Genomic DNA, 18,497 nt, shown 5'->3' on the forward strand with positions numbered 1-18,497 from the left:
TCTCAGCACAGCCCAGGAGCTAAGCTCTACCTGTGGAGAGCTAAACCAACTCTGCTGCATTTACACCAGCTCCAGAGGATCTGCTGCGCAGCGGCGGCTCCATATAGCCGCATACCACAGGTGGCGTCACGAACTATATATAAAAACTATAAATCCCCTGTAAATAAATCCCCTTTTGATTGACCGCCCTGGGTCACGGACCGTGTCACCGCCACTGTGACATCTCCCCTAGCAACGACCGACCCGGCACCGAGTACCCCACAACCCAGGAGGCGCGTCATGTGCATCATGAATCATGGTATGTGTTAAAGAGGCCCACTGAGACTCTTTCGCCCAGGGCCCACAAAAACCTGGAGCCGGCCCTGGTTGGGATGAAGATATTGGTAAGGTTGGGGATGAGGTGGGATGGGATTGGGTCAAGTTCACAGATGGTGAGGTGTGATTTGGAGAGTAAAGAGGAAAGTTGATCTTCTCTAATGGTGGAGAAGATGGTTTTGGAGGAGGAGGATTGAGTAGGTGTGAGGAGGGGCTGGAGGGACTTTAGGCAAAAATTTTGTCTGATGGTGTCAATCCTCTGCTTGAAGAATGAGGCAAAGTCTTCTGCTGAGATGAGAAGAGAGGGAGGAGGCGCTGGGGGCCGGAGGAGAGAATTGAAGCTGTTGAATAGCTATTTAGGGTTGTGAGACAGGGAGGATATGAGAGATGACAAGTATGTTTGTTTTGCTGCTGTGAGTGTGGCGTTGAAGGTAGTGAGGGACTGTTTGAATGCGATGAAGTGCTCATTGGAGTAGGACCTTTTCCATCCACACTCAGCAACCCTGGAGGCCCGTCACAGTTGTTTGGTTAGGCTTTGGTATGTGTGAGGGGGGCGACCGAATTGAGAGCTGCAGCTGTTGTGGTGTTATATAAAGCGGCAGCAACATCTGCGTCATGTAAGGAACTGATGTCTGTAAGAGGGAGGAGAAATTCAGAGAGTGAGTGTAGGTCAAGGTGTTTAAGATTTCTGTGAGGGTATGCAAGTTTGTGGGTTGGGGATTGTGGCCCTGGAGAGGAGAGGGTAGAGAATGTAAGTAGGTTGTGGTCAGAAAGAGGGAGGGGTGAGTCAGAGAGGTTAGATAGGGAACAAAGGCGAGTGAAGATGAGGTCAAGAGTGTGGCCATCTTTGTGAGTGGCTGCAGAAGACCATTGAGTAAGGCTGAAGGAGGAAGTGAGGGATAGACGTTTAGAGTCAGCTGAGAGAGAAGTGTCAATGGGGATGTTGAAGTCGCCCATGATGATAGTGGGGATGTCAGCGGAAGGGAAATGAAGTAGCCAGGTGGTGAAATGGTCTAGGAAGGTGGTGGCTGGTCCTGGGGGGTGGTAAATGACAGCTAGATGGAGGTTGGAGGGGGAGTAGATGCCTACACAGTGCACTTCAAAAGAGGGGAGAGTAACAGAGGGTGGCAGTGGGATTTGGGTGAAGGAGCAGTTATCTGGCAGGAGAAAACCTACTCCTTCACCATGCTTGCCAATGGGGCGGGGTGTGTGGGAAAGGTGGAATCCACCGTATGAAAGTGCAGCTGGAGAGGCAGTGTCAGAGGGGGTGAGCCAGGTTTCAGTGATGCAGAGGAAAGAAAGTTTGTTAGTGATGAAACGATCATGGATGTAGGAAAGTTTGTTGCAGATGGAGCGAGGGTTCCATAGAGCTCCTGTTAGTGGGACTGGGGAAGCGGGGGCAGGGCGGATGGGTATGAGGTTAGAAGGGTTGTGAGAGTTTGTGATAGATCATGGCTAGCAGGTGGGGGATGTGGTGAGGAGGGCCAGGATTTGGGGAGATATCGCCAGCAGTAAGGAGGAGCAGAGAAAGTGTTAGTAGATGGGAGCAAGAGAGAGCGTGAGGTGGTTGTTGTAACGGGTCTGGGAGGCGGAACCTCTGAGCAACTATACAAGGGGGCGGTCCTTGTAAGGAAGCGGGTGGCACCCGGGGAAGACGGGCAGATAGTCACGGCAAGTGACAGGGACAGTCTCTGGGTAGAAGGGCTGGTAGTCACGGCAAGTGACAGGGACAGTCTCTGGGTAGAAGGGCAGGTAGTCACGGCAAGTGACAGGGACAGTCTCTGAGTAGGACGGGTACTCACGGCAAGTGACAGGGACAGTCTCTGGGTAGAAGGACAGCAGGCAGGAGGCTGGTGAGCGCTCCCAGGTGAGCGGGCGAGAGTCTTTGGACAGGCAGGTGGTCACGGCAAGTGACGGCAGAGCCTCCAGGTAGGCTAGCAGGCAGGTAGCATATGAGTGCTCCCAGGGGAGCAGGCAAGAGTGTCTGGACAGGCAGGTGGTCACGGGAAGTGACGGCGGAGCCTCCAGGTAGGCTAACAGGCAGGTAGCAGATGAGCGCTCCCAGGTGAGCGGGCAGGCTGGTCCATAGACAGACTGACAGGTGTCGGAAGGCAGACCGTCGGACCGCAGGCTTGCAAGCAGGTAAACGGATATCAGGCAGGTATCAAGCAGGAATCTGACAGGTGACTGGCAGGTAACTGGAAACGGGACCTGAGGGCTGAAGCAGAGTGAAGGCTTTGCAACAACATTGCTCGGGCACCTCCATATTGGAGGAGGTGCCTTATATATGGTGAGGTCCTCCGGCCATTGGCCGGGGACTCCTTAGGACGGCGCGCGCGGCCCCTTTAAGAGAGGGGGAGGAGCGCCCTAAGCACAGTGGCCGGGAAGCAGCACGCGCTGCCAGCAGAGCGGGAGGAGGACGCCGGGCACGGAGTGGAGAGGTGAGGGGAACAGCGTCCCTGCCTAGCAGGAGGCAGGGACGCCGACGCTACAGTACCCCCCCCTTTAGGCCCCCCCTTTTTTAGACCAGACAGAAATTTATCAAGGATGAGAGGGGCATGGATGTTCTCCCGGGGCTCCCACGTTCTCTCCTCAGGACCAAACCCCTTCCAATCTACCAGAAAAAAGGTTTTTCCTCTTACCCTTTTGGTGGCCAGAATGTTCTCTACCTCAAACTCGTTTTCAGCGGAAACTGGAGCAGGAGGCGTACCTGTAGACTTGGAAAAAGAGTTAAGTACCACGGGTTTGAGGAGAGATACATGGAAGGAGTTAGGGATCCGCAAGTTGGCCGGGAGTTTCAATTTATAGGCCACTGGGTTGATTTGTTTGATAACTTCTAGTGGGCCGATGAACCGAGGCCCTAACTTGTAGGAAGGAATCTTGAGCCGGACATACTTGGACGAGAGCCAGACTTTATCTCCAGGACGGAATTGTGGAGGATCCAGGCGTTTTTTGTCAGCGTGCTTTTTCATCCGCTCGGACAACTGAAGGAGTGCGGATCGGGTATTCTCCCAAATGGAGGAAAATTTGCTAACGAGAAATTCCGCAGCCGGATTGTCCACCGAGGTGGAGACGGGAAATGGGATCCGAGGATGCTGACCGAAGACTACAAAAAAACGGGGATCTGGAGGAAGATTCGCTCTCGTGATTATTGTAAGAGAATTCGGCCCATGGCAGGAGATCCACCCAGTCTGAATGGTGGGCATTAACGAAGTGCCGGAGGTAACTGGTCAGGATCTGATTGATCCGCTCCACTTGACCATTGAACTGTGGGTGGTATGCGGAGGAGAAGTCCAGGGTGACGTCTAGCAGCTTACATGTGGCTCTCCAGAAGCGTGAGGTGAACTGAACCCCACGATCTGACACGATGTGGAGGGGTAGGCCATGGAGACGGAAGATGTGGCGGATAAAGTCTTTAGCCAGCTCGGGTGCAGACGGGAGGCCTGGCAGGGGAATGAAATGAGCCATTTTGGAAAAGCGGTCAGCGACCACCCAAATGACAGTACAACCGGCAAAGACAGGGAGATCTGTTATGAAGTCCATAGCTATATGCTGCCAGGGGGCAGCAGGTACTGTAAGAGGAAGGAGGCGACCGGCTGGCAGGTGTCTCGGAACCTTGTTGCGGGCGCAGGACACACAGGCAGAAACAAAGTCTATTACGTCCTTGTGCAGGGTAGGCAGGGTAGTGCCGGGTGATAAGCTGGAGGGTCTTTTTCTGACCAGCATGGCCAGCAAGCTTAGACGAGTGACCCCAGTGTAGGATCTTCTCCCGATCAGGTACCGTTACGAACGTCTTACCGGGAGGGAGACGATTTAGACTCACGGGGGCCACCTGCATTACTCTGGCGGGATCGATGATGTGTTTAGGTTCCTCCTCAAGATCAGACACCAGGAAGGATCGGGACAAGGCGTCAGCTTTGATGTTTTTGTCAGCCGGGCGAAAATGAAGAACAAAATCAAAGCGAGCAAAAAACAAGGACCACCGGGCTTGGCGCGGGTTAAGTCTCTGGGCACTCTGGAGGTAAGCCAAGTTCTTGTGGTCCGTGTAAATTATTACCGGATGAAGAGCCCCCTCGAGCAGGTAACGCCACTCCTCCAATGCCAGCTTAATGGCCAATAATTCTCGGTCTCCTATAGAATAGTTGCGCTCGGAAAAGGAGAAGAGTTTGGAGAAGAAGCCGCAAGTTACCATTCTCCCGGAAGACGATTTTTGGGTAAGTACCGCTCCGGCTCCAGAGGAGGAGGCGTCAACTTCCAGGAAGAATTGCTTGTTGCCGTCCGGGCGATGCAGCACCGGGGCGGAAGAGAAAGCCTGTTTTAAGGAAAGAAAGGCTTCCTCAGCTTCGGGCGGCCATTCTCTGGGATTAGTGCCCTTACGGGTGAGCGCAGATATTGGGGCAGTCCGGGAAGAGAAGTGCAGTATGAAGAGGCGGTAGTAGTTGGCGAAGCCCAGGAACCGCTGAATAGCCTTCAACCCCTCTGGTCAAGGCCACTTCTCGATGGCAGACAGTTTCTCAGGATCCATTCGTAGGCCGGTCTGAGAAATTATGTAGCCCAAAAACGGAAGCGAGGTCTGCTCAAAGAGGCACTTCTCATATTTAGCGTAGAGGTGGTTCTGTCTGAGCCTGAGCAGAACCTGACGAACATCCCTCCGGTGTGTGGGGAGATCCGGAGAGACGACCAAGATGTCGTCCAGGTACACCACTACGCAGGAGTAGAGAAGGTCCCGGAAGATGTCATTGACCAACTCTTGAAAGATGGCGGGAGCGTTACAGAGACCGAAGGGCATTACCAGGTATTCATAGTGGCCGTCCCGGGTGTTGAATGCCGTCTTCCATTCATCCCCCTGACGGATACGGACCAGGTTATACGCCCCACGGAGGTCCAGCTTGGTGAAGATTCTAGCCCCCCTCAGACGGTCAAATAATTCCGGAATGAGCGGAAGGGGGTATTTATTCTTCACCGTGATCTGGTTAAGGCCTCTATAGTCTATACAGGGACGGAGTGAGCCATCCTTCTTTTTGACGAAGAAGAAGCCTGCTCCCGCCGGGGAAGTAGATTTCCGGATGAATCCCCGGGCCAGATTCTCCTCAATATATTCTGACATGGATCGGGTCTCAGCAGCGGACAAAGGGTAAATGCGCCCACGGGGAGGAGTAGCGCCGGGCATCAGGTCGATTGGGCAGTCGTATGGTCTATGAGGGGGTAATGTCTCTGCCTCCTTTTTATTAAAGACGTCCACATACGACCAATAAGGAGCCGGAAGACCAGGTAGATTGGCTGGAGTAGGAGAAGGACGGACAGGATGGACGGGAACTAAACAAGTCTTATGGCAGTCCTGTCCCCAGCAAAGGACTTCTCCGGTCTGCCAATCAAGCATGGGTGCATGTTTCTGAAGCCAAGGTAGGCCTAGCAATAGGGCGTGAGAGAGTCCAGGCAGAACATGAAAGAAGATGCTCTCAGAGTGCAGCATTCCCACCTGCAGGGTTATGGATTCGGTGATGAGTTGGATGGGATGTGGTAAGAGGCCCCCATCCACGGCAGCGACAGATAAGGGTACAGCTAGAGGTTTGGTGGGAATGCGGTATTTCTCTACCAGAGACTGAGAAATGAGATTTCCGGCAGCTCCAGAGTCAAGTTGGGCTAGTTCAAAATAACGGTTCTCCCCACAGATGATAGAGACCGACAGCAACAGAGATGGAGAGGGTTTACTCTTGTCTAGGACGACCTCTCTGAGTGATCCTAGACACAGGCGTTTCCCGACCTCTCCGGGCAGGAACGGATCCGGTGCTCCTTACTGCCACAGTAGAAGCAGCTCCCCTCGGCACGGCGTAACTCTTGACGGGTTTTGACCATCTTGGTCTGGTCGACCTGCATAGGCTCGGGAGAGTGCGCCTGGGGAGTAGCAGGAGAAGGGACAGGTTTCTGAAAGGTAGGGGCTAGACGTGGAAACCTCCTCTCACGGGTGACCTCTTTGGCACGTTCCTGGAACCGGAAGTTAATCCGGGTGGCAAGAGTTATTAAGTCGTCGAGAGTGGTAGGTATGTCCTGACCGGCGAGTTCATCTTTAATACGGCCGGACAGACCCTCCTAAAAGACAGACACCAGGGCGTCGTTATCCCAGGCCAGCTCCGAAGCAAGGGTACGGAACCGTATGGCATATTGGCCCACGGTGAGATTTCCTTGATGGAGACGTAGCAGAGATGATGCGGATGAGGTCTTTCGTCCGGGTTCGTCGAAGACTTTCCGGAAAGCCGTGAGAAAGGCTGGCAGGTTGGACACCAGGGGGTCTCCTCTCTCCCATAGAGGATTTAGCCAAGCCAGTGCCTCCCCCGTGAGATGGGACATGATGAAGGCTACTTTGGCCCGGTTGGAGATAAACTGGTGGGACAGGAGTTCAAAGTGCAGGGTGCACTGGTTTATGAAGCCCCGAGCTTGAGCGGGGTCGCCTCCGAAGCGAGGAGGTGCAGAAAGCCGGGGTCCGGGGCAGGATGCCATGGTATTGGTGGGCAGCGGCGCTGCTGGGCTGCGAGTCATGACACTAGCGGTGGTTGCTGGTGGAGCAGTCAGAGTGTCCAGGCGAGAGTTGACATTCCGCAGATGACTCAGGATGGACTCCTGTTGGGACCTCTGACGGGACAGTTCATGACATAGGTCCGAGAGCGAGGGAGCTTGGGTGCCACCGGGTTCTATGGCCCGAGCAAACTGTAACGGGTCTGGGAGGCGGAACCTCTGAGCAACTATACAAGGGGGCGGTCCTTGTAAGGAAGCAGGTGGCACCCGAGGAAGACGGGCAGATAGTCACGGCAAGTGACAGGGACAGTCTCTGGGTAGAAGGGCTGGTAGTCACGGCAAGTGACAGGGACAGTCTCTGAGTAGAAGGGCAGGTAGTCACGGCAAGTGACAGGGACAGTCTCTGAGTAGAAGGACGGGTACTCACGGCAAGTGACAGGGACAGTCTCTGGGTAGAAGGACAGCAGGCAGGAGGCTGGTGAGCGCTCCCAGGTGAGCGGGCGAGAGTCTTTGGACAAGCAGGTGGTCACGGCAAGTGACGGCAGAGCCTCCAGGTAGGCTAGCAGGCAGGTAGCAGGTGAGCGCTCCCAGGTGAGCAGGCTAGAGTCTCTGGACAGGCAGGTGATCACGGCAAGTGACGGCGGAGCCTCCAGGTAGGCTAGCAGGCAGGTAGCAGATGAGCGCTCCCAGGTGAGCAGGCAAGAGTCTCTGGACAGGCAGGTGGTCACGGGAAGTGACGGCGGAGCCACCAGGTAGGCTAGCAGGCAGGTAGCAGATGAGCGCTCCCAGGTGAGCGGGCAGGCTGGTCCATAGACCGACTGACAGGTGTCGGAAGGCAGACCGTCGGACCGCAGGCTTGCAAGCAGGTAAACGGATATCAGGCAGGTATCAAGCAGGAATCTGACAGGTGACTGGCAGGTAACTGGAAACGGGACCTGAGGGCTGAAGCAGAGTGAAGGCTTTGCAACAACATTGCTCGGGCACCTCCATTTTGGAGGAGGTGCCTTATATATGGTGAGGTCCTCCGGCCATTGGCCGGGGACTCCTTAGGATGGCGCGCGCGGCCCCTTTAAGAGAGGGGGAGCGCGTGCGCCCTAAGCACAGTGGCCGGGAAGCAGCGCGCGCTGCCAGCAGAGCAGGAGGAGGACACCGGGCACGGAGTGGAGAGGTGAGGGGAACAGCGTCCCTGCCTAGCAGGAGGCAGGGACGCCGACGCTACAGTTGTCTGTGCTTAGAGACACAGGATTGAATGTTGAGGAATAGTTCTGAGAAAGAGGTGAGATGAATGGGGAGGATTGAGGGAGAGAAGAGTTCATTGCTAGGTGTAGGGATTAGATGTGTTAGTAGAAAGTGGAGGACTATGGGGGTGAGAGTGTAAACAAAGACAAACATTGTTTACAGTGTCCAAGTATCCAGTTACCTTCAGTTCCCTTCAGGTTCAATTCAGGTATAATTCATATTTCTCACACTCAAGCATGGACACTTAAGGCGATTGACTGCAGACACGTCTATAGCAGACTCCTTGGTCACAATATATACCTAACAGACTGGACATTCAGCGTCTCCCACTCACACACCACCTCCTCATCTCGCCCCCTATCTGTCTGTGTCCCCCAAGGCTCAGTTCTAGGTCCCCTGCTCTTCTCCATCTACACCTTCGGCCTGGGACAGCTAATAGAGTCTCACGGCTTTCAGTATCACCTCTATGCTGATGACACACAGATCTACGTCTCTGGACACTATATCAACTCCTTACTAACCAGAATCCCACATTGTCTGTCCGCTATTTCATCCTTCTTCTCTGCTAGATTTCTAAAATTTAACATGGATAAAGCTGAATTCATCATCTTTCCCCCACCTCACTCAACTTCCCCATCTGACTTATCCATCAAAGTTAATGGCTGCCCACTCTCCCCAGTCCCACAAACTCGCTGCCTCGGAGTAACCCTTGACTCTAATCTCTCCTTCAAACCACATATCCAAACCCTTTCCACTTCCTGCCGACTTCAACTCAAAAATATCTCCCGGATCCGCACATTCCTCAGCAAATACTCTGCAAAAACACTAGTGCATGCCCTCATTATCTTCTGCCTCGACTACTGCAACTGACGCGCCCCCTGGGCCGTGGGGGATACCCGGAGCCGGGCCTTGTAGATGCTGGGGATAGTAGTCACCGTGGCGGCGACCCGGTCCGTGACCCAGGGCGGTCAAACCAGGGTAGTCTATGTGTATCTGGTTCAAAAAGTCCGACTACGACACCTGTGGAATGCGGTTATTGGGAACCGCCGCTGCGGAGCAGTCCACTGAAGCCGTTGATATGCGCAGCAAGGTAGTGTAACTCCCCACAGGAAGAGTGTAGCTTCAGGGTAGCGTGTATGGATGATGGTGGTGATTGTGATTCTTCCTACACTGCGACACCCTGCACTGAGTCCAGATGATGCAGTCCCAGATCTTTCACTCACGGTTAAGCAGTTCCACTTACAGGGCCAGTGTAAGAGCCCACGGCGTCCTGTGCTCACGCAGTAAGGGGCTCGGTCGACCCTCAGGTATCTCGGGAGCATTTAGCAGGACCCCCTTCAGTGTGTCCTTTCTGGCCTCTCTCCTTGTACCTCACACCTAGCGGCACCTCTGTCCAGTGTCCTCGGGCCTTAGCGGGCGACGTGTGTTCCGTCCCCTGGCCCTATGTGGCTACCTTCCTGGTGGCTGGTGTGGACGGCTTGCTGTACTTGAAGTGCTGCAGCCTCCGGTTCCCAGTTGAGCCCTGTAGTCTCTGCTGGTTGAGGGATCCGGTTCCCTTATTCTGGCCTGACCCCCTTACTCTCCTAGTAACGGCGGGCGTACGGGTGGCGGTTGCACGGCCCGTACCCCTAGGGTCCCTTCGGTTCCTATCCTGGAGCCTTCCTGCTCCCCTTGCCTCTCTTCACTCCTTTCAGGCTCAGGCCTCTTAACTAGGCCTGCCTGTGGAGCAGAGCTCGTACAGAACCCCTGCTCCTATCTCCTTCCTCCTCTGACTGAACGAACCCTGAACCAAAAATGGTTCCTTACTTTTATACCTCCTACTCCTGTGCTCCCAGGATCTACGTCCTCCACCCATCCACTACCTAGTACCCCCTCTCTAGGTGGTTCCTCCCCACTCCAGCCAGGGACCAGGGACTGTGCTCTCCCGTAGGAGCAATCTCGCCCTGTCCCCCGGAAATGTGGTGTAGTGGATGTAGTGTTAGGGTCCTGAGCCATACTCCTTCCTTACCTGAGAGTGACATACAACACCTCTGGATGAGATGCAATACCTCTGTGGCGACCGAACCCTCAGGGGCGCCACCCCCCCCCCTGGTAAAACACAGCACGTCCGCGGGCTGGAACAGAGCAAAAGACAATTTCAAAAAGATATACAAAATTTTAGGACATGTCCGCATATAAGATTGTAAACAACACATCTTCCCTTTATGGGAGGCATACTTCTTTTAACGTTACTGGTTACGTTTCATTTACCAAAACATTATAAACACTTTCTTCACGTGTTATAAAAGATTTCTTCACATATATATATAAGACATTATAAACATTTCCTTTGCGTATAAAACATTTCCGTCATAAATATTCTTCATATTTTGGCATTTTGTCATATCAAAACAATTTTCACATAAACTCTTCAAGTAAACTTTTGGTCAACCGGTCACAGTGGTGTCTGCAACCAGGTGTCCATTTTTTTTTCAATAAGGTGCAAACTTGCAAACGCGAATTTGAGGGACCCGTCCCAAACCCTCAACGAAGGCCCTGGGGTAGCTGCAGGGCTTAGACGATCCAGATGCTGGACCTCGTCTTCGGCCACCTCCAACGGGTTTTTGTTCTGAGGTACTCGTTGTAGTTCTTATAAAACAAATAAGGGGCACTTGAAGAGGCGCAACTATTTACAAAAAGTGACTGCTCCCAGTCCTCAGCCGGTTAGTCTTTGGACCCGTTCCGGGTAACTAAATAAACGGGTAAACTGTTAACTTGCAGTGTCCACTCTGCACACCCTGATGGCTAACTTATTTACATATAAAGTTCTGTTCCTCTTACAGTACTTAGTAAGGGTGCTCCCTGCGGGGAGGCTCTGGCCTATTGCAGGCTGACCCAGCCGGGTCTTCAGCACTGTAGGATGTTGTCTCCACCCGGTGGACGTTCAGGGCGTACCAGCCCCTGGCACCTCGGTGCCTGGTGTAGGACACGGTGTCCCCTGGATACAGGTCCCGATCTGGGTGTCCTTCTTGCAAGCGGGACTCCACATCTCTCCTGTTCACAAAGAGATCCGTGTCGGATAGCGGATCCCCGATGAACCCCCATCCTGCGTCCAGATTAAATTTGACTACGGTCCCGGTGACTCTGGGACTACGAGCTGCTTGCTTGTCTTTGCGGGCCCGGGCCTTCTCCTCCCTATTCCTGGCCTCTAACTTCTCCCACCGCACACGCCGCAAGCTGCTCTCTTTTTCGAACTGGGCCAGCTGCTGATGGCAGAACTCTTTACGGCGGGCCGCGGCTGCCTTTGTCTCCTGGGAGAACCCCATCAGGTCCTCCCCACAGTAATCCCACTCGAACTGGGCCTCGTCTTCCGGCAACTGGGAGACGGCGGCGGGCTGCGGAGCGGGTAGAAGCGAGGGCTGCTGGTCCTCTATTTCCACGGACCAGTCCCATTGGTGACGCCCATACACCCATGCGGGTGTCAGAGGGGGCAGTTCTTGGAGAGGGTCTAGGAGCGGGCCGGCGTCGCGGGTGCCCGGAGGTGACAGTTCCGGAGCCTGGGATGCGCTCGCAGGTACGGGGATGCTTCGGTGTGAGTAGGGTGGGCCGGCAGCAGTTTCGCCTGGGGTTGGAGGGCCTGGTTCAGGCATTAGGAGCGGAGCGGCTCCAGCGGCGCCCGGGGTTAGCGGTTCCACCAGGGGGCCCAGGAGAAGGTCGGCGCTTGCAGCGCCCGGGACAGGGAGGCTTCTCCTACCTGCTCCTGCGGTCGCTCCCGCGTCACAAGCTGCCTACTGACGCTGGTCTCGGTCCTCGGAGGCCGGGGTGCTGCCGGTGCTTGGCAGGGCTGCTGGCTGTCGGGCCGCCATCCTCTGCTCCATCTCTCTCTTCCATTCTTCGATGGCGTCCCGCTGGGCCCTTGCCATCCTCTGGCCCAGATCTTCCATACCGGCACGGAGGAATTCGGTATCCTCCCGGGGGAGCTTGACCACCAGCTCCTCCAGGGTATAAGGCACTTCGGCCTGCAGCATGCCGCTGGCAGCGTCTCCGGTGCTGCTACGGTCCATGTCCTTTCCCGGGTGCGGCTTGCCTGGACTGGTCCAGACCACACCCTGTCTCCCAGTTTTCCTGCCTCCCCTCCCCTTTCGAGGGCGGTTCCAGGGCAGTCTGTTGTCAGTCACTTCCAAGGGCAGCCCCCCCACGTCGATGGACACATCCACATACATAATCACTGCTGCATGGGGCAGGCTCCGCTTTTGGCGCAATTCTGGGACCTGGCCCACGATGGGAGGTGACCTTTGGTTGTTGTTTGGCTGTCACATAATGGCGCCCATTCTTCAGGGGTGGGCGCCACATTCAGTAGGAGACACAGACTTTTAGGCACACAATACCCGATGATAACGGGTGGGTTACGTATCCTGCCGACTACGCCAAAGTTGACGCGCCCCCTGGGCCGTGGGGGACACCCGGAGCCTGGCCTTGTAGATGCTGGGGGTAGTAGTCACCGTGGCGGCAACCCGGTCCGTGACCCAGGGCGGTCAAACCAGGGTAGTCTATGTGTATCTGGTTCAAATAGTCCGACTACGCCACCTGTGGAATGCGGTTATTGGGAACCGCAGCTGCGGAGCAGTCCACTGAAGCTGTTGATATGCGCAGCAAGGTAGTGTAACTCTCCACAGGAAGAGTGTAGCTTCAGGGCAGCATGTATGGATGATGGTGGTGATAGTGCAGGGTGTCGCGGTGTAGGAAGAATCACAGAGTCCAGATGATGCAGTCCCAGATCTTTTACTCACGGTTAAGCAGTTCCACTTACAGGGCCAGTGTAAGAGCCCACGGTGTCCTGTGCTCACGCAGTAAGGGGTTCGGTCGACCCTCAGGTATCTCTGGAGCATTTAGCAGGACCCCCTTCAGTGTGTCCTCTCTCCTTGTACCTCACACCTAGCGGCACCTCTGTCCAGTGTCCTCGGGCCTTGGCGGGAGACGTGTGTTCCGTCACCTGGCCCTATGTGGCTACCTTCCTGGTGGCTGGTGTGGACGGCTTGCTGTACTTGAAGTGCTGCAGCCTCCGGTTCCCAGTTGAGCCCTGTAGTCTCTGCTGGTTGAGGGATCCGGTTCCCTTATTCTGGCCTGACCCCCTTACTCTCCTAGTAACGGCGGGCGTACGGGTGGCGGTTGCACGGCCCGTACCCCTAGGGTCCCTTCGGTTCCTATCCTGGAGCCTCCCTGCTCCCCTTGCCTCTCTTCACTTCTTTCAGGCTCAGGCCTCTTAACTAGGCCTGCCTGTGGAGCAGAGCTCGTACAGAGCCCCTGCTCCTGTCTCCTTCCTCCTCTGACTGAACGAACCCTGAACCAAAAATGGTTCCTTACTTTTATACCTCCTACTCCTGTGCTCCCAGGATCTACGTCCTCCACCCATCCACTACCTAGTTCCCCCTCTCTAGGTGGTTCCTCCCCACTCCAGCCAGGGACCAGGGACTGTGCTCTCCCGTAGGAGCAATCTTACCCTGTCCCCCGGAAATGTGGTGTAGTGGATGTAGTGTTAGGGTCCTGAGCCATACTCCTTCCTTACCTGATAGTGAGATACCACACCTCTGGATGAGATGCAATACCTCTGTGGCGACCGAACCCTCAGGGGCGCCACACAACCTCCTGTTCTGTGGCCTCACTTCTAACACTCTTGCTCCCCTCCAATCTATCCTAAACTCTGCTGCCCGACTAATCCACCTGTCCCCCCGTTATTCCCTGGCCTCTACCCTCTGTAAATCCCTTCACTGGCTCCCCATTACCCAGAGACTCAAGTTCAAGTCCCTAACCCTGGCATACAAAGCCATCCACAACCTGTCTCCTCCATACATCTGTGACCCAGTCTCCCGGTACCTACCTACACGCAACCTCCGATCTTCACAAGATCTCCTTCTCTACTCCCCTCTTATCTCCTCTTCCCACAATTACATACAAGATTTCTCCCATGCACCCCCCCTACTGGAACGCTCTACCCCAACACATCAGACTCTCGCCTACCATGGAAACCTTAAAACGGAACCTGAAGACCTACCTCTTCCGACAAGTCTACAACCTGCAGTAACCCTCGCTCCACCATACCGCTGCACGACCAGCTCTGCCCTCACCTACTGTATCCTCACCCACCCCTTGTAGACTGTGAGCCCTCATGGGCAGGGTCCTCTCTCCTCCTGTACCAGTCGCTGACTCGTTTATTGAATTGATCAATTATTGTGTTTCTGCTATGTATACCCTTTTTCACATGCAATAAATGGCGCTATAATAATAAATAATAATATTATCTATACAGTGTGTACTAAGTAAGACTGTGTGTTCACAGACTAGACATGTACTACAACCACAGGTTTGATTACATAGTAGGGTCGCAGGGACGTAACTAGGGACCAAATGAAGGCGGCATTCTGGCACCAAATTCTGGAGAGTTGGCATGTTTCGATATATGAGTGGCTTCTTACTGGCGCATGCTACGTGTCCTAGCAGAGAAAACGGAGGAGAGGAGTGCGTTTTTTATTTTATGTCCTTTATGCCGGCTCACACTATTATGGGGCCGCTAGGGCAGACGGACACTATTGTTAGGGGGGTACTCGGCCTGTTGTTACCCTCCAAATGGTCCAACTCTGGAAATAAAGGAGTGCATTTCTTCCATTTAGACCACACAAAGTCACAGTGAGGCCTTCATCCTTATTTTTGTTTTCTACCAGAGCTCCTGTCCTTATTTCTTTATTGATTTTTTTTTAAAAAGAGGACTTTCTAGTCGTCCTGACATCTGCTGCATTTTTCTCTGAAGCGTTCCTTTACAATGTTTTATTGGTCTTTCTGATAAAGCAAATTCTGTTAATTCCGTCCACATGGTTAGAGACTCTGGCCATGAGGATTATCTATATGACAGATATATAACTGCCGTATGCCACACAGTACATAAATAGAGGAATAATTTGATGATTGGCCAGATTTGCCCTCATTCAAGATGGCCGCCAACTGCATCGCTCACAGAGGCTGCACAAAAACTACAACTCCCATGAAGCAGCGCGACATCGACTGACATAGACGGTGGCCGGAGAGGGTCAGTGTCGGAGTATTGGTGCAGCAGACAGGTCAGACTGCGCTGCAGGTTGTAAGGATCGCGGAGATTCCAGGGACCAGACATGGACAGCTCCGGTAAAGAGCGAGAAGCCGTGCAGCTGATGGCCGAGGCCGAGAAGAGGGTGAAGTCCTCGCAGTCCTTCCTGAGGGGTCTCTTCGGGTGAGAGCAGGGAGGAGGAGGAGATGGGGATGCTGGCTGGATGCATGGGGGAGGGGGAGGGAGAGGTGTTTCCCAGCCTGAGTCTGGGATACCGTGTCAGGCCTGTCATTTATCCAGGGAGGACACTGCCCGGGAGCTTCTATCACGGGGGTAGAGATATTTCCTAGTGGATGTCTGTTATGTCCTTATGTCATGACCTGTCACCAGCAGACCGTCCTCCGGCTCCTGACGGTTGCAGCGGTCGCTGACGGTTGTGATCACATCTCGTCCGGTTCCGTGTAAATACATTGGTGGAAATCTGCGGCACTTGCATCATTCACTCTGCAGCTTTTTAATGAAATCCATGGATGAGAGTTGGTATAACGTTGAAATAAAAAAAATCTGGCAAGTGTCTGTGTGAACTCAACCTTAGGGTAGGGTCTGACGCTGCGGCTGCCATGTGCATCCCACATCCGCGCCTACCTCCATGGATGAATATGTGCACACGTTTGCAGTAACACTGGCGTATTACCTGTGAGCTCCTGCGTTCACCTCCGCTAGTGGATGTGGTGTTCAGTCACATGTGGCAACCCCCCTTTAGTGCAAGTGACGCGCCCCCTGGGCCTGTGCTGCTTCTGCTGCGCAGGGGGATACCCGGAGCCGGATCTGCTGGGGATAGTAGTCCTCGTGGCGGTGACCCGGTCCGTGCCCAGGGTGTCAAACTAAGCGGCGGAGTTTAGTATAAGATGTTATAGTGTTCGACTACGCCACCCGTTGAATGCGGTTATGAAACCGCCGCTGCAGGGCAGACCGCTGAGGCCGGTGGTACGGTTGTGCAGCGTGGATAGTATAACCCCCAACGGGAGGGGTATGGCCTCAGGGCAGCGGACGTGGATTATGGGGATAGTAGAATTGCTCGCAGGCACCAGGAACCACTCAGACGGTGCGGTGTAGTTCAGGGTCTTTACTGGTGGCAAAGGTAGACCCTCCCGGGAGTACTGGCTAGCGATCGGGGCCTGGTCAGTCCGTGAGCAGATAGGATCTCCCCTGGCCAGGCGGAGTTGTAGGCCTCCCCACTAATTGTACTCTTCCTGGCTACCTTGCTAGAAGCGGGTAAAAGTAGCCCACGTCCCTGAGTGTACCGTGTGGTCCTCACCCGTATGGCCGGTGACTCGGGGCCTTCTGGTAGCCTCCGCTCCACGACAGCGGTGCTGGTCCCTTGCGTGTGACCGTGCCTTCGGGTTTCTTGGCCAGAGGACCTGAAATCCCCTGCCGGTCGGTTTCTGCTGCTGGGTATGGCTCAGTCCCCACAGCCTCGGACTCCGTGTCCGGTGAGATCTCTTCAGTCAGGACGAGCTCTACAGCTTCCAGTCTCTGACCCCTTTTATCACTGCTCCCACAGAGCTCCTGTTGTCACTTTCCCTGCAACTGCTCCACACCAGACCAGACTGTGTCTCTGTCTCTGTCTGTGTTATTTTCTAACCCCACCTCAGCCCCAGTTTATATAGGGGAAGTTCTTCCCCTCCCAGGACTGGGCAGGAGGTGTGGCATGCACAGGATCCCTGACCAAGAGACCTCCCACCTGCTCTCAGACGTAATATTGCTATTACTGTGGTAACCAGACCCCTGGGGTTCCACACAAGCACTTTGAGGATGGGTCCACACAACCTCAGATTGTTGCCAAGATTTTAATGAAATTGTATAAGCAATGTATAATTTTTGTTACAATTTTCCAATATTCTGGCAAAAATGCTATGATTTTTCATTGATTTTGGAAGTACATGTGGGGAGTGGGGGGGGGGGGAGATGAACCATGGACACAACGTGTGAACACACCCTGAGAGCAACAGGACAACATGATGAGATGGAGCATAGCTGTCTTGTTTGTTATACCGCTGTAGCTTTGAATGTGACCTTTTGACCCATCTGCCTTGGAGGTTTCACTGCAGAATTAATAATAAAAATAAATAAATAAAAAAAAAAAAACTAGAAGAAAAAGTGCAGCACATCATGTTACTTTTTCCATTACGATGGTAGACACCAGTATTGTCAGTCCATTGAGTGCTGTTATTTTCCATCATGTGATGGATTCAGTCATTGTGTTCAGTTGTGAACCTAGCCCAAGCTATTGCTGTTCCTAACAAACTGACCATACAATCTCCCCTCTCCCCGTACTGTGTGACTGCCATGAGTGGTGTAAGCCGCTGCCAGGAATCTTTGGCACCATCTTATTTCCAATGAGCACAAAAGCTCCGCTTTCTTACCACGTCATACATGTTGTATGGTCGGTGGCTTCAGCTGATGTACCTCTGATGTATATGGCCACCTCTTCTCATTATTTATTAGGCTTTGCTTATATAGCGCCATCATATTCCGGAGCGCTCTACAGACATTATGGGCCCTGTCCCCATTGGGGCTCACAATCTACATTCCCTATCAGTATGTCTTTGGGTTTTGTAACTCAATCCCAGGTTTCTCTCTGATCTTGTGACAGTCTTTATATACAGGGATATGAGACCTTCCATGATTTGCTATGAGCCATTCATTTTCCTCTTCTGCCGCGTATGATCACATAATGTAGTCACGTGCTGATTATTTTTATAAGTGAAGCCCCTATCAATCTATTCTCTGGATATTACATAAAAACAGGATTATTGTGATGCAATGATTTCTGATGAGCGAAACGCGTTTCCAATCCTCCTTCCAGGGCGAAGACTCCTGCCCCAACCTCAGTAAGCACCGGGGATGTCAGATCTGTCTAGGGACACACAACCAATCATTATTCTAGTAGATTGTTGTTAATCCAGACTTGTAAATATACAAGCTGCTGATTTCATAAAGACGATTGAGGTCAGGAGTCAGTTCTGCTTCCATGGTGCCACCTGTCCTCACACTGAAGCTGGTGAATTTATCAACAAACTGGTGATTTTTATATATATATAGTACAGACCAAAAGTTTGAACACACCTTCTCATTTAAAGATTTTTCTGTATTTTCATGACTATGAAAATTGTACATTCACACTGAAGGCATCAAAACTATGAATTAACACATGTGGAATTATATACTTAACCAAAAAGTGTGAAACAACTGAAAATATGTCTTATACTCTTGGCATTCTCTTGATGAGCTTCAAGAGCTAGTCACCGGAAATGGTTTTCACTTCACAGGTGTGCCCTGTCAGGTTTAATAAGTGGGATTTCTTGCCTTA

The 18,497-nt window shown here is 53.3% G+C and overlaps 1 protein-coding gene across 1 annotated transcript in view; it reads left to right on the plus strand.

The window, feature by feature from the left end:
* Positions 1-15,081: 15,081 nt before the first annotated feature.
* The window catches only part of LOC141257588 (beta-soluble NSF attachment protein), a 47,075-nt gene continuing 43,659 nt past the window's right edge, over positions 15,082-18,497 (plus strand). Inside the window, exon 1 of the mRNA XM_073672266.1 lies at positions 15,082-15,307. Coding sequence (XP_073528367.1) covers positions 15,210-15,307 — 98 coding nt within the window. The 5' untranslated portion in view covers positions 15,082-15,209. The remainder of the gene's footprint in view (positions 15,308-18,497) is intronic.

Source organism: Phyllobates terribilis, unplaced genomic scaffold, assembly GCF_046119375.1.
Source record: "Phyllobates terribilis strain yellow unplaced genomic scaffold, ASM4611937v1 Scaffold_3__8_contigs__length_932513732, whole genome shotgun sequence".
NCBI classification, from domain to species: domain Eukaryota; kingdom Metazoa; phylum Chordata; class Amphibia; order Anura; family Dendrobatidae; genus Phyllobates; species Phyllobates terribilis.